This window comes from Pestalotiopsis fici (assembly GCF_000516985.1).
Source record: "Pestalotiopsis fici W106-1 unplaced genomic scaffold PFICI_Scf_2, whole genome shotgun sequence".
Classification (NCBI taxonomy): Eukaryota; Fungi; Ascomycota; class Sordariomycetes; order Amphisphaeriales; family Sporocadaceae; genus Pestalotiopsis; species Pestalotiopsis fici.
Window position 1 is genome coordinate 1,946,171 of NW_006917092.1, and position 14,929 is coordinate 1,961,099.

The following is a 14,929-nucleotide window of genomic DNA, read 5'->3' on the forward strand; positions in this document are numbered from 1 at the left end:
AAAAAATCATCATAGAGCTGTTTCGTGCCTAGCGACTGTATATTGTTTTCACGTCGCTCGTATAGTCTCCTCCAACTGACAGATCAAGCTAAGCGCCAAGGTTACCAACGCAGGGGGCTGAACTCCTACACAGTCTGCGTCTCAAGTCGCGCATCAAGTCCTAGTTGCTGATCACACCTCGAGAGAAAAAGCTTAAGCACTCGTCAATCGAGGCTGGCCGATAAAGACAAGATAGAGAGAGAGAGAAACATTACAATGACAACCCCGAGGGTCTTTATTGTCCGCCATGGCGAAACCGAGTGGTCCTTGGACGGCCGGCACACCGGTACTAGCGATATCCCTCTCACGGCCAATGGTGTCAAAAGAGTCCAGGCCACCGGCAGAGCGCTCGTGGGTGACGACCGTTTGATTGTGCCGAAGCAGCTTGCACATATGTAAGTAGAAACTTTTTCGTTATCATGTATCTCCCGACTACGGCAGCAGAGTATATACATGTGAATCTGCCGAACAGTTCCCAACAAGGATGCAAAGCATGAGATATAGAAGAGTGAAATCTGTTTGCCCTTTTTGTTTATACGTACATGAAAATATAGAATGTCTCAACTGATGGTAACCTAGTTATGTATCCCCACGCACGCGTGCTCAGCGAACCTTTGAGCTGCTCAATCTAGGAATCAAGGACCCTCTACCATGGAAGGAGCATGGTGATAAGCCTGAATGTCGAGGCCCAGACTGTGACGCGCGCGTCGAGATCACTGAAGACATCCGGGAGTGGGATTGTAAGCAAGACACCTTCTACGTCAACTCCTTCTACGGCACTGCTGCTAACGCTTTGGATTTGTAGACGGTGACTATGAAGGCATAACTAGTGCTCAGATCAGAGATCAGCGGGAGAAGCAGGGTCTAAACCGCGACTGGGACATTTGGCGAGATGGCTGTGTCGGCGGCGAGTTTGTCTACCCTTGGCCCGATCCTGCGGCATCACCAAACTGACAACGACATACACAGGAGCCCGGAACAGGTCACTGAGAGAGTAGACAGGCTGATCAAGGACATCCGTGAGAGATGGCAGGCACCTGTAATTGGCAAGTCCAAGGGCGAAGCAGCACACCACGGTGATGTCTTGGTTGTCGCCCATGGCCATATACTCCGGGCCTTTGCAATGAGATGGGTGGGCAAGACTCTCCCCGACGGCCCTGCATTTCTGCTAGAAGCCGGTGGTGTTGGTACTCTAAGGTCAGTTGCATGAAAACACCAGTACGGTCAACTGTGGCCATTGTTGGGCGGCATGCTAACGAGATCTGCTTAGCTATGAGCATCACAATATCAATGAGCCCGCAATCTTACTGGGTGGTGCTTTCGTCGTATCATAGTGGTTGTACTCTCCTTTTGGTAGCATTTGGACAAGGTGATGACCATGGAATCCTTCTCATTACGTAGACCTTGGAAGGGAACTCTCGGTTGCAGAATAATCAGACGCCAAGAAACCTTATGGTCTTTCGTTTCGAGGGATCATGAGATAAGATGAATATGTGCAAAATACTCGCATAGAATGCATTATACACTGCTTTTTATGTCGTGACATATATGCATACAGATTTACCAACGCCAATGGCTCCAGAAATCCGATATTTCGTGTCTGTCCTCGATCCCGCACACGGAATTATCGAATCATCTTAGAAAGGGCTCAATAAGATTCGCTATGCTACGCAACATGTGGAAGCTAGGTAACATTGAATGGCTGAGCTTGGCAACTATCAAGTTAGGTAGAAGACTTATCGAATCGCGCCGAGTACTGAAAATAGACTACAGCGCGATCTTGGTCAAGGACCAGACTTTCTAAGCGAGGCTTTCTATCGAGTCTTCTTTTTTTCTTTTTACTCTCCCAGCTTCCCATCCAACAATTACTCACAGTAGTAGTAGCAGCAGCAGCAGCAGCGAAGCGGGCAAGGCAAGCCACGATGCTACCTCAACCAGGCAATAAACGGTTTAGACGGGGGCGTGCCCTTTTCGCTTCCAGCCCACCGGGACCTGCTATTCCAGCCCAGCCCTCCGGATGCCAAAAGGAAGCAAATTCTTGCGAGACTGCAACACATGTAGGCAGGGGGGTTTGGCCAACTGGGGGATCCATGGCGATGAGCTTTTATTCTTTCTTTTTCTTTTTCCCTTCTCTTCCCTGGAAAGCCACGTACAGAGTTGGGATAAGGATGCTTCCACCGTGTGGAGTTTACCCATACTCGCCATTCATCTACCTACATTTCATAGTATATCGTACACCGGGGAATTCTGTGAAGAGTCCCGGGAGGATCCACCGTTTACTATCCACCCATCCACTACCAAGGTACTGGCTTCGACATTCTAGTGGAAAGAAAACGTTCTGGATATTGCCGGCGAACCGGGAGCAACGGGTGCGGACTTTGTGGCTGGATTTAGTGCCGATTTTGGGTCCGACGCTATCTGGGTCGTTTAGGTCATCTAGGTCTCTTGTCATCTCACCTTTTTGTTTCGAAAGAGATGCGATTGGGTCCTACCTAGCATAGGCTTTCTCGGACGGGTTCTATATACCGACTATTGAAGATCGGTAACCGTTCTTGGAGGTTTTGTGGCTGGCGAAATAGCGAAATAGCTAACCTTGGGATTTTCCTATTCTCATTTTCCACATTCAGCTTTCAATGCGATTCGGTTGCTTTTTTGTTTCTATTTTTTTAATTGAGCAAAAAAAAAATAAAAAAATCCAGCAGTATCCGCAATACGAATTATACGAAGTATACGAGCACGAAGAAGCCACCCCCAGATTCTGCCTTGTTTGGCCAGGAGCAGCAAGTGGAGGTGTGTGGCTCGTAATACCGGCTGCTGCATGTTCACCGCTGTCACCAATGGCGAAGAAACTTTCAAAAAAGAGTTTGTCACTGGGTGTGTATTGTAGCTGCGTGTCGCAAATCTGTACCGCTAAATTGAATGGCGTGCAAGTCATCAGTGTCAGAGTGGCTTGTCGCCTTGTGTAGTCTTCAAGCATGTATGCAAGCCACCCACGCGGGTTCCTTGAGTTGTGTCCCCTGATAACGTTTGGTGGCTCATTACACAACGTTTTTCACCTTGCCAACACATCTTGCTTGCCTGGTGGGTCTGGATCATCTCAGATCATCTCAAGTCGTGCTGCTCATACTGGGCGACCAGATAAACTTGGATATCCGTGTCCTTATTTTAGTGTGAGCCCCGCCAAAAACGGCTTCCGTAAGCCACCTCGCCAGATATGGAGATGAGTTCGTAGAGGTTGTCCCGAACTGGTTTCCTCAAGTAGTAGGACATGAGAGCACAGCCATGAAGATGTCACTAGAGGAACTCCAAGGGAAACGACTGCCGGTGTACAGACCTGCATCATCGTGTTGTACAGGCTTGTGAAACAAAAACACTATGTGATGGGGAAAATAAAATTCGATGGCTTTTTATCATGTTCTGTGTCATGGGTATCCAATACCACAGTATCTAGCACGATACACTGCATGAAGACGAAACACAACCCTTGAGATCGCCGTTCAGTTCTGTCTCTGTATAGGATCGGAATTAATCCCAGATTTGATGCTTTCGCCAGACTAATCAGACAGATGGACAGGCGGAGAGCAACTGAAGATACAGAACGCGTGTGCATATGCGCCAAGGACAAGGGAATATAGTAGCGAGAATCATTGCTTAAGGTTTCGGTCGCAAGTGTTTGGGACTTCTCGGACCAAAGTGTTCATCCGCTCGGCTCAGTAATCAGGTTCATTCGTTTCCAACATTGACAAGCTCCATGATAATAGAACAAGTTTTGTCTAGGGTCATCGCGGTCGTCGCCGGTGTGCTGGCAGATCAGACAGATGAGTAAAATGTTTGTCTGAGGAGTCTTCGATTGGATAGACGAGAGAAACAGTGGGCTGTTTTCCGATTGTCGGTAGCGAGAGCCACAAGTATCTGATGTTTCATACTGTTTTTTTTTTTCCCCCTTTCCCCCTCCTCATAATCTATGTCTTCATCAAACGGGACAAATACCCTGGGGTTCAAAGAACCCTTCCGAGAAGAACAAGTGCCCGTAGCGAGAAGCAATTTGCTTAGTTGCGATTGGTTTCAAGTTGGGAGCCAGGGGGGGTGGGCTGTCAGTTACTTGGTCTCCACCTCGTCTTCTGATATGCAGGTTCAGTCAGCCTCTCCAAACATCCACGTCCACGTTCAAACCCACAGCGCGGGCTGGGTGCGGCGGTACGGGGAGGGGGGTTTCCTGTCATACGTGGTACAGGGACGGACTCGATGCATATGCATGCATACATGGACAAAAGTAGGCAAGCAGGCAATGAGTATCATGATAGTGGTCTTGTGTATTTAGTCGATCGCCATCTTACTGTCGATGAAAAGGAATCGTGAATCGGTGGGTTTATCAATCCTTCCTTTCGCATTGTGCCCCATTTGCGGAGATTTTTCTTTTAATTCGACGCCGTTGAGCTTGACCGTAGCCTTTTAGTGGAATACCCATAATGAGTACCGAATTGTAAGTGAATTGTAAGTGGTGTCTATGGTCTGTCTCTCAAGTGAATGATGACAAATTAACAAGAAAATGTCGATCATATGCAAGTTTCATCTGCAGAGTGATTCGCTTTCAGTCGGCTGTCTTACTGCCTTATCCAGATTGCAAGTGATTTGCTTACGAGGTATTAACCGCAATACGTACAGAATATAAAGAGTATCAATGACATGGGATATGTATGAGTGGTACTATTTTTATCCAAAGTGCAAACAGTCAAACAGCACAAGGGAATATAGATGGTTCATCGAGACGACCGAAATAGATGTAATTATCCCCTCCATCCCACATGCTATTGACCAGCTTCTACTTGATTCACACCCGTCATCTCATGTTTATTTCCCTCCTTGAGTCTTGCGGCGCTTCAGAATGGAGGGAAAGAGGGAGGGGGGGGATGGGGATGTTGTTTGTTAGCGGTTGGAACCCCCCTTCCATCCGCATATATGTATGTATGTACATTACTTACAAGGCTGCTAGGTAACCTGACTTTTACAACAGGTAGTAAGTAGTAGCTGGGACTACCTAACCTAAACTTCAATTTTTAGTATTGCAGCTCCCCCAATCCCCTGGCGGTTCCACACTAGCTAGCACATACCTAGTAGAAGTGGATCATTCCTTCCCGAACGCTCGGCAGAGTGCCAGACTAGGCCAACCCTTTTTGGGCGAACTTTGCGAATGGGTCCTCAAATTCCATCCATCCTCGTCCACTCCAGGACCAAGCAAAAAAATGACTTTTTTTTTTTGACAGGCACTTTTCTCACCCTCCCACCCTCTTCTTTTCGCGCAAACTGTCTCAAACAAGTCAGCAAAACGCCGTTGCACCTTCGGGCCTTTGCTGTCAATTGAAACAAGCGCACGCCTTACCCTCTCAGCACGCTCCTCATTTGGGATGGACATACGAACGCAGGACAGGCCAGGGCATCATCATCATTCATCGCGATTCGATGCGCGGACGGACCGACGGACGGACGGTGCCCTCTTCTTTTCGCAGTCTTCGCCCTTCGTGGAACTATGGATCGCCAAGCGGATTGATGCCTGTCTGGGCTCCCCCCCTGTCCGCCCCATCTTCCCGGGTCGGTAGTCTAACTACGAACACAGAAGTCTAGCACATGGTTTTTTTTTTTACTTCATGGTTTCTGCTGCTGCTGTTGCTCTCCATGGGTCATGACTCCATACTTAGATTTCGTACATACCACAGTACTGTAGCGTAGCCATCTCCATGGGCTGCAGCGCTTCCGGCCGTTAGCTGGACTGGATCTGGTCTGTGTCTGTGTCCGTCCGTTCGTGTGCCTGTCTGTACATAGTAGGTATGCCCTGTTGGTTCCTTCTTGTCCCTGGTTGAGAGTATGCTATTGTTGTCCCGTCCTCCGAGTCAATGTCCCCCCCAACTTATTACTATCCCCGTCGTGGCATGAGGATGCCATCTACCTAGCCTTGACCCGGACTCGCCCTGTGAAAGATGAGATGGGCCGCCCTGTTGTTACTTCTCTACGTGAGAAGTTTGCATGAATCAGATTATGTACCGGATTTTGGGTCCTTGCGACTGGTTCGTCTGCTCTTCTGTCGCCCCGGCGCTCTTTTATTATTAGTCCCAGTAAGAGAGCAAGCGTCTAGCGGATAAGTGACTGTTGTTTCTTTCACCGTCGATTGTTGTCATTGCGCCCCGGTGCGGCCATAGTCTTTGTATATCCGTCCTATTCTGCTCTTTAGTGTCTCGTCTCTCTTTCCTCTTGGGGACATATATTACTTTTGTATTCTGTCTTTACCGCTCTCCATTCTCACCGTCTTCTTCTATCGTCTTACTGCTGCGGCCGCTGCCGCTAGATTCAGGATTCATCTCGCTGCCCTGGCCAGTCCGCTGAGTATACCTTTTTCATCTTTGATCGATCTTCAGGCTATCCCGGTGACAACCTCCTGCATCGGCTGATCCGTCCGTGGCCACCCGTCCTTGCGCATTTGCAACTTGTTTCTCTTTTGTGGCTCTCAAGAAGCAAGAAGAAAAAGAAGAAGAAGATCCTCACGTACGTATTGGGGGTTGACTTCTTCGTGACATTCACCGCAACGGGTTTAGTTGTTCTTTCATTTCCAGAAAGAGGCGCGTCCGGCTCCAGCCAACACGCTAGGAAGTAGATCTTCTTCTTCGCTCTCCGCTCCCGTGCGTGGTGGTCCTGGGTCACGTCCCGCAACCGAACCGGGCAAGAAAGGAGAGTATACCTTGTATATACCTTGCCCGCTCCTGCGCCGCTGCCCGCTGTCAAGCTTTATTCTCCGATGAATGTTGCATAATCGTGCCGACTGCAGCTGGGACGGCCGCGTTGTCGTCGTCGTCGTGTGCTGCTGCTGCTGCTGCTGGATCCCATCCCTCCCGTCTTGACAACTTGCATGTCCACCGCAGCAACAGCACCGCTTCTCGCTTCGAGCGCATGGTAATACCCGAGATCTCGAATCAGCCAGAAGAAAATCCACTTCTTCCTCCTCCTCCTCTTCTCATAACGTCACAATGGCCCCAACACAGGTCTTGTGTCAGCCTCCTTCTCTTTTCTCCCTCGTTCCTCAGAAGCTCGACTTGCACATCGGTAATGGTAATATACGGATGGCGACCAACTTGAGTCTTGAGCAACCAAGACAAACGTGGTCGATGAACGATTTGAGCTCTGAGCTCTTGGCTCTTATATTCGAACAGGCAAGTGGGATACTAGAGTGCTTTCATCAACGCTGAATTATCCTAATCTACGAATACCCATGCTGACTCAATCTTATAGCTCCGCGCCATCGACACAAGGTCTCTGGCGGTTGCCCGTCTGCTGTCCAGGAGGTTTGACGCCATCATTACACCAATCAAATATGAGTATCTTTGCTTGAACGATCTCATTATCGCTCCTCAAGCGCAGACTCATCTCCCTGACGCCCTAGACAAGGTCTTTAAACATACCCGGCATGTGGAGGCTCGTAGTGACCTTGATCCACGGAATATGAAGCGGTTATTAGACCGTATACATAGATTATTAACAGTCAGGTGAAACTCGCCATTCAATTCCGTTGTTTATATCATTCAAGAATCAAACTGACTATGATCATGGCAGGTGGACCTATGTTGGGGCGGATTTTCATGTTGGAGATTTTTGGATGCCAGCAGACGTCATCAGTGCTCACCACATTCAACGGAACAGGACCAAACTCTACATCGATGATTTGCCGCTCCGAAATTTCTCATCCGACCAGCAAGACGCTTATTTGAGAGGGATACCAACCAACGCACTCACATCACTAAAGCTTGCCAGCCCAGCACCTCCACTAACGAATAGGCTGGAGTCGCTAAGACAACTTATCACGCGGTCTACAAATCTCGAAACATTTGTCTACCAAGATAGAGGCCAGGGCACTCGATTCTCCTTTGCAGATGGAGAGCCTTTGCCCGCCTTCAAGGAGCTTGTGCTACGCTCATATGACTGGAATCACTCTGCAGAAGAAGTGGAGGAATACTGGGACTTTTCTCGCATTCGCCTACTCAAGCTCATTGATGTTCCTATTTTTGAGTTCTTGAGATCCATTCCCTTTGAAGACCTGGCCGATCTCCATACTTTACAGTGCGACGACTTTAGTGCCCATCTTGCGGATCGACGTCAGGACGCAACTCGGGGGCTATATATACTGATCAAGAAGATCAAGGCGCTCCAGAACCTGCAAATTACCTGCCACACACAAAGCTTCCCCATAGACGCTCTCTCGGCCCACGCGAACTCCCTGCGCGTCCTGCGGTTCCGCGACCACGTCGGCTTTGGCGAAGACGACCACCGGTGTCCCACCATGTGGCAAGGCGACCTCGCCGCACTTTCTCAGCAGCTCGTCGACTTGCATACACTCGAGCTCGACATGGACACCACCTACTGTGACCCGGTCCTCTTTGTCCGGGCCCTGTGCGGCTTTCCGCGTCTCCACACCCTGACCCTGCACGTCCAGACGGTGCTCCGCGCCTTTGAGGTCGTTCATCCCGACGTGGACCGCGATTACGATGCCGCCGTCCGCATCTGGCAGTCGCTGGTTCGGGACAAGACCGGTACCATCCCGTGGCGCTCCATCACCATCAACGTCGGGGGCTGGAAACGCCACCTGGTCCGGCGACTCGGTGAGGCATGGCGGGCGCAGAACGCACGTGGGATATTTGCCGAACGGTGCTTTGTCCTAGAGAGAAGTGCAGAGGGAGAAATGACCATACGGGAAGAGGTCGCTATTGTGCGCTGAGTCTGCGCATCGAACCCGTGGTTGATAATGTTTACTCTGTCCTTCCCTTTCTTGGCAGGAGAGACACCCAGTGAGAGACTATTTGTTAGGAGATATGCTAGTTCAAAACTCAGCTGTGATCATTCGATCATACTTACCGGACATGGTCACCGCGGCATCATAATATTTATACACTCGACTAGAAACGAGGAGAGATATAAACGAAAATTGCGGGAGCTGGAGAGTGTGAGAGCACATCAGACACCTCCTAGTGGATTAATCAAAGCATTGCGGACAGTAATTCTTCTATGTGCCCGAACATCCTAGCATGTGATATAAGATCTATGGTACTTGCTTCAAAATTTGTTTGATGTATACCACTAATATCTGGCCTGGGCTTGCTCATCATCAAGGGTCCCCAAAATCTAGAATATAGTATCAATGGGCCGGTATCAACTACTAAATTCTGGTATTGTTGAACAAGAAGAAATCACGAACATGGCGGGCGATTCTCTCCGTACTGCTATGGTGCTGGGTGATTGAACCACTTGACTCTACGGTATCAAGGACCGTTGATCGTAGAGTCTACCACATCTCGATACTCAACCAGTAACTATACCCATGATGCTCTCTCACTAACTTCTCCTTCCCATTGCTATACTGTGATACCATAGTCTGACGCGTCATATCAAAGCAGCCAGCTTGAAACTCAGCGGAACATGATGCAAATCATACCCTAGCTCTGCTTTGGATGATCAGTTTCAGGTGTCATTGAACCTGCTAATAACCCTTCTCCCACGAATGGCTTTTAGACCTCAAGACAGCACATCTTTGATTTTCAAGTAATGACGCCCGCTCAATCCCAGGGTGATTATTCACAGGGAGGATCAGTCAAAGAGGCTCCAAGAGGGAGAAATTCAACGAATCACGTTCTTTGACGTATTGAATATACCAGTCTTGGTTCAATGTCCAAGGAGCTCATCATAGATTTGTCTTTCTTGATATACCCAGATGCAAATGATGGAAAGCACTCTTACGCAACATATATTCACAGACTCCTCAAAAGGAAGAGCACTTTTAGTCAACCCTTGAGCAGTGACCTGCAGGCACATCTCCGTTTCTCATATTGGCCATCTCAATATGATTCTCCATTTCTAACCCAAAGTGATGTCTTGTTCATGCTACAAGAGCGCGGAATAAGGTTAGAAAATTATTGAGAAAAGAATTTGCAGGAAAGCATGCTGCCTAAATTGTTGAGCTTGCTAGATCTGATATACAGGGCTCTTGTTGCATGTATACAGCAAGAACTTGGCAAAAACAAAAAAAAAAACTGATAGATGAGAGACATGAACCTTCCCCCTATTTCACTGGGATTTGATTTGAATCTCGCTGAACTTTTTCGGCTCCCCGAGGAGAAGCTATATACCTTATTCATCAAGCAGAGGGGTCACACGTCTTGAAAACTTGCACTGATTACTTCGGCATGATGTCGACGGTTTGGAATCGGCTTCAGCTTCGTGCATGCACAATGAATTCAGATTCTTTCATATCCAGACAATAGTTCATAATCATTCGTGTTCCTACTGGGTTCTACTTTTTCTTTATTTCTCCTGTACTTGCTCAGCTTCAAGGTGGAGCTTGACAAACTCAAAATTGGTTCTCTCTCTCTCTCCTCATTATCGTAGGGAATACAGCAAATTTGTGTTTGATTACATATGATAGATATTCTGTCACACCTCTCATGTAGCCCAAGTATTGAAAGCAAGTATCAGGCAACGACTCAGTTCTGCCTTCCATACGGATATCTGTACCTTGATGTACTTGTGGTCTCCAGAGCTCACCGGGCAAGGCAGAAGGCTACTTATGTGTATCTCGAAACCGCTTTGGGGGAACTACGGTGGACCTAGCTCGCAAACATTGGAATGTAGGGATTGAATGGCTTTGGGAAATGTGCAGCAACTTGTAAGCTGGCTGGTGAGATCTCAACTATGCGGGTTGCCTGACACGCATTCTACGATGCATTCTGGTAATAGACGTGGCTCTAGCCACAAGTCTTGACTCGGCGGATAAGAGTCTGTCGCGGTATCTTCTCTTGTGATGTAGGTCCTGCACCTAGCACACAACCGCGATTCGGCCATGTACATGATCTCATGACTTACTAGGAGACAGATAGACCGCCAATTCGAAATGAAGACATTAAAGGAAAGTCCCGGTTCTATGACTCTTGACTCGGCCAAGGGACTAGGAGGATCCCGTTACCTCTACATGGCATATACATGGCTAGGTAGGTAGGGATCGAATCATGCTTTGGTCTTTCGACTCACCCCTCCTCGAACGCCATTGTACAGGTACATTGCGGAGAAGTTGGAAAGACAATTCTGCTACGTTCGAAGACGGCTACGGAAGATTGTAATAACAGTCTGGCAGAAATGATATTTTTAGTCGTGTTGCCGACAGAAGAAAGTAGAAACAAGCCAGATATATAATACAAGACACCAGTCCGGATCATACAAGATCAGTGCTCTCTGTATGGGCAGGGAACAAGTTGCAGTAGAAACCCCCAAAATCCCGATTTTCAGGACCTTATTCAGTGGCTCAAGAGCAAGACGAAGTGCCCACCTCCTGTAGCAGAGGGCACGCGGGGTTCCATCTTGCGTTTGCCTCCTGTTTGCCCCCCTCCCCCCTTGAAGGGGGTACTTACTGCAGCCAGCTCCGTGTACCTTGGGGGACACATGGACACCAAAGGCTATGGCTGCAGAACCAGCGTCTCTTTTTTTTTCTTCGCAGCGCCGGGGGACCGACGGGCTGCCCTAAACAGCCATGCAGCAGTGACTCGTTGGGCTATGGGAAGAATAGGGGCTTGGAATAGGGAGCGAAGCGTTGGTGTCGTCATTTTGTCAAAGGAATTTTACCCCTCGAGGAGGCGCCACGAATTAACTACTCGTAGACCGACATTATTCGCTTTGAATGGGCGACCTCTTCTGATGAGGCTAGGATATGGTCAAGGTTTCCGAGCCCAGAGTCCGCGATCAGTAGTCACTGTATCTAATGAGGAACGATAGTGGCTTACAGGCGTGTCACTCGTGGTACCTCTTTTCCCATAGTTTCCGCCGCTTACATTTTCAGGAGAGGGTTTGTGGTACCCCTGAAGTGAGAAGGTGTTCCAGCTTCAGTGATGAACAGTTCCCAGAACAGGCTCCTCAAGCAAACCTAGTGGTGCCTTTCAGGCAACCAATACACCGTCTTTCTTCTACTGACTCAAAAGATTCGAACACAAGTCGTCGCTTCTACACACAAACCTTCAGCCTTGCCATTCTCTGCACGTCATTTGTCCTTGAAATCATTGGATTATAGCACCTGTATTGAGTCCGTGCTGCACGAGACTGGCCAACAAGGTCGATACAGCCGGTGCGGACAGCAAATCGGAGTTATCCGGCTCCGAGGTAGAAGTCTTCTTCAATGCTTCTGTTTGAACTTTTCTTCTAGTTCTTCTACATGGGCGTCCCGGCGTTACTCTTTCATTCAAGGGTCAGATCGCCCCGGCATGACAATTGGACGCCAACAAGGACAAAGTCTTCAAGTTCGAACTTCCAAGATTTGTATATCAAATATCTTGATGAAAGTACAAGGATGTAGCGAAGTTGCAACAAGTACCGGGAAGCTAGCTGTCCACCTTGTATCTTTCTCGCACTTTGCGTGCATTGAGACAGCTCAAAAAGGAGGCTACATACCACCGATCTCTCCAAAACGTACTGTTGCCTGAGATACAACGACTTTCATCATTTGAATGTAGTATATACCGAGAACATCCAACATCTGTAGCTGCCAACACTGGTGGCTGCCTCTATAGGTCGATCCTAGGGCGTGCAGTCATTTGAAAATATAGGACTCACCAACCTAACCGCCTCACAGGCTGCAGCAGCTTCTGGTAAATGTTGCGGGGGAGTATTCAAAAAAAAAAAAAAAAAAAAAACAATCATGTCTAGATATGAAGGGGCTAGTTTTGGGAATAATGCCCACTGCTACCGTTTCAGTCTGGTATTTATCAACCAAAATCAAGAAGGCAGCCTCACAATGAATTGCCGGTTGCCAAACACTTCGATAACCGCATGTTACTCGGTCAAATGCTTCAAAGAATGGAGTGGCGTAATCAGACCTCAGCCCATTTCATGTAACCTCTCTCACGCTACAAGGATGATATTGAACATGAACAATCATTCATCAATGTATCTTCTAGTAATCAAGAAAGAATATGAACGAAGGAATAGCCATTCAATAGTCTCTGTGAGGCAGGTTCCCCGAGATCGGGGCCTACGAAAATTTTCGAGACACCCAATCAGTCTCCGAGCCTGACTTCCGGTTAGGGAGGATAGATATCCCATCCTTGTCGGCCCGAGGAGGGAGGGAGGGAGGGGGATGGGGAACCAGGCATCTCCCACGCGGAAGCGCGTCTTCACTAATAAATTTCCAAGCTGCGAATAAGATTCCTGAAACTGTCTAAACAGACAAGGAAAGGGTTTCTCTCCCATGTTTACTGCTTTTAGATACATGTTGCCGGGAATCATTTGTATGGGTATATCGCAATAACGTGACAGAAGAAAGAGAAGTAAGGTTTTTGTTCCCCCTGATGCCCATTACGCAAAGCTCGGCACCGGCGGTATCTTTCCTTGCTTGCTGCCATTGCTTTGTTTGGATATGTACATCATACCTACCTTGATAACAAGACAGTCAGAAGATTCCAGGTTCAAATGGGTATATGCACGGCGTGACAGAGCTTGGAGTATAGTACCATTTTCCTTTGCTTGCTCAGCCAGCCTCGGGGATGAGAGCCTTTTCTGGGAGATGATGGAGGGATCCACGGAAAGAAGAAGTGCGTTTACTTCAAGGGACAACCATGTCTATTTAATCCGTTCGGGGGATCACATTCACCATGTTCAGCAATATTTGTGGCGCATAAACACTACCCCCGAGTCCAGCCAAACAACCGCAGATTGACCGTCAGGCTGACATAGGTAATGCCTCGTACGCCAGTGCCAACAGCTGCGTACACCCAAAATTAAAAAGCGAATACAATCATACCTGTAACAAGTCATCACTAGGAAGAGGAGAAAGCCCTATGCTCCAAAAAAGATGTAGCAACGATCACGCGAATCAAGACATCTTTCCTTACGTCCGTCCAGCTCGATGAGACTAGCCAGTGCCTGAAGTTTGACGATCGTGTGTGTGGGACTATCAAAAAGAAACTTGCTCCAAACACTCCCCCCCCTCTCTCTTAGGGGAGGGTCAAATCGATCGTTACCCAAGTCTATTCCACAGCTTTCCTGGCTTTTTGAGTTAGGGGAGGGGGGAGCGAACGGTCCTACTTCCGTCTGCACATTAGCATCTGGCCTCTAAAAGGGACCCCTCTCTTTTCCCAACGGCCGGTTACCTACAGTACCTAGGTCCCTACTTGCTTAGACTTTCATCTCCCCTGTAGGTAATTATGCTATGCCACCTGTACATGAGCAAAGATGGTGGTGAGAGTCAGCCAAAGATGATGATACCTAAAGACTCGACACCGCTTATTCAAAACAAAAGAATATAGAGGGGGAAAGGGGGGGGTGGGGTTGATGGGAAAAAGCACCAACCGATGGACAGGAGAGGGCTTGGATGTCAAAGAGAAAATATTGGATCAACATAGAACATGTGTCAATCTGCCCGCCGCGCCATGTTCTTCTTTTCCCTTGCCCTAGGCAAAAATGAAAGCTCCCGTCTCCCATGAGAATAAACCTAGGTAGCCGCGGAACCATCAAGCCGAAAGACACTTTGGTAATGAGCAAGTAGGTACGGTACGCGCGTTTATCAGACTTTCCCAACTTCCCACGATATACTTGTATATCTTTTCTTTGCTCTCTTTCTATCGACTCTATACACATTCGACGAACTTTGAATTCCACTGCCCACTACAAAGAAATACTTTTGTGTCTTTCTTGTTCCTGTAGCTTTCTTCAAACCTCCCCTCCTACCTACTACTCATTTCCATCCGACCTTACTCCCGGTATGCATGCCTAGGTAGTTTATGGATCAGCTTACGATAGCTTTCCTGGCTCATAGTCCAATTCTCAAATCCCATTGGTTCCCGTCCTGAGGAGCCAAAGAAAACTCTAGCGATAC

The 14,929-nt window shown here is 48.2% G+C and overlaps 2 protein-coding genes across 2 annotated transcripts; both read left to right on the top strand.

Annotated features, from left to right (window-relative positions):
* Positions 1–255: 255 nt before the first annotated feature.
* On the top strand, positions 256–1,373 carry PFICI_02805 (uncharacterized protein; the record flags this gene model as incomplete). The annotated part of the gene is made up of 5 exons (XM_007831386.1): positions 256–434; positions 619–779; positions 845–950; positions 1,009–1,236; positions 1,310–1,373. The coding sequence occupies 5 exons, from the start codon at positions 256–258 to the stop codon at positions 1,371–1,373; spliced, it is 738 nt and encodes a 245-aa protein (XP_007829577.1).
* Positions 1,374–7,055: 5,682 nt separating this feature from the next.
* PFICI_02806 (uncharacterized protein) lies at positions 7,056–8,797 on the top strand (the record flags this gene model as incomplete). Its single annotated transcript, XM_007831387.1, has 4 exons — positions 7,056–7,137; positions 7,239–7,255; positions 7,318–7,571; positions 7,639–8,797. 4 exons carry the CDS (start codon positions 7,056–7,058, stop codon positions 8,795–8,797), a joined length of 1,512 nt encoding a protein of 503 aa, XP_007829578.1.
* Positions 8,798–14,929: the final 6,132 nt, after the last annotated feature.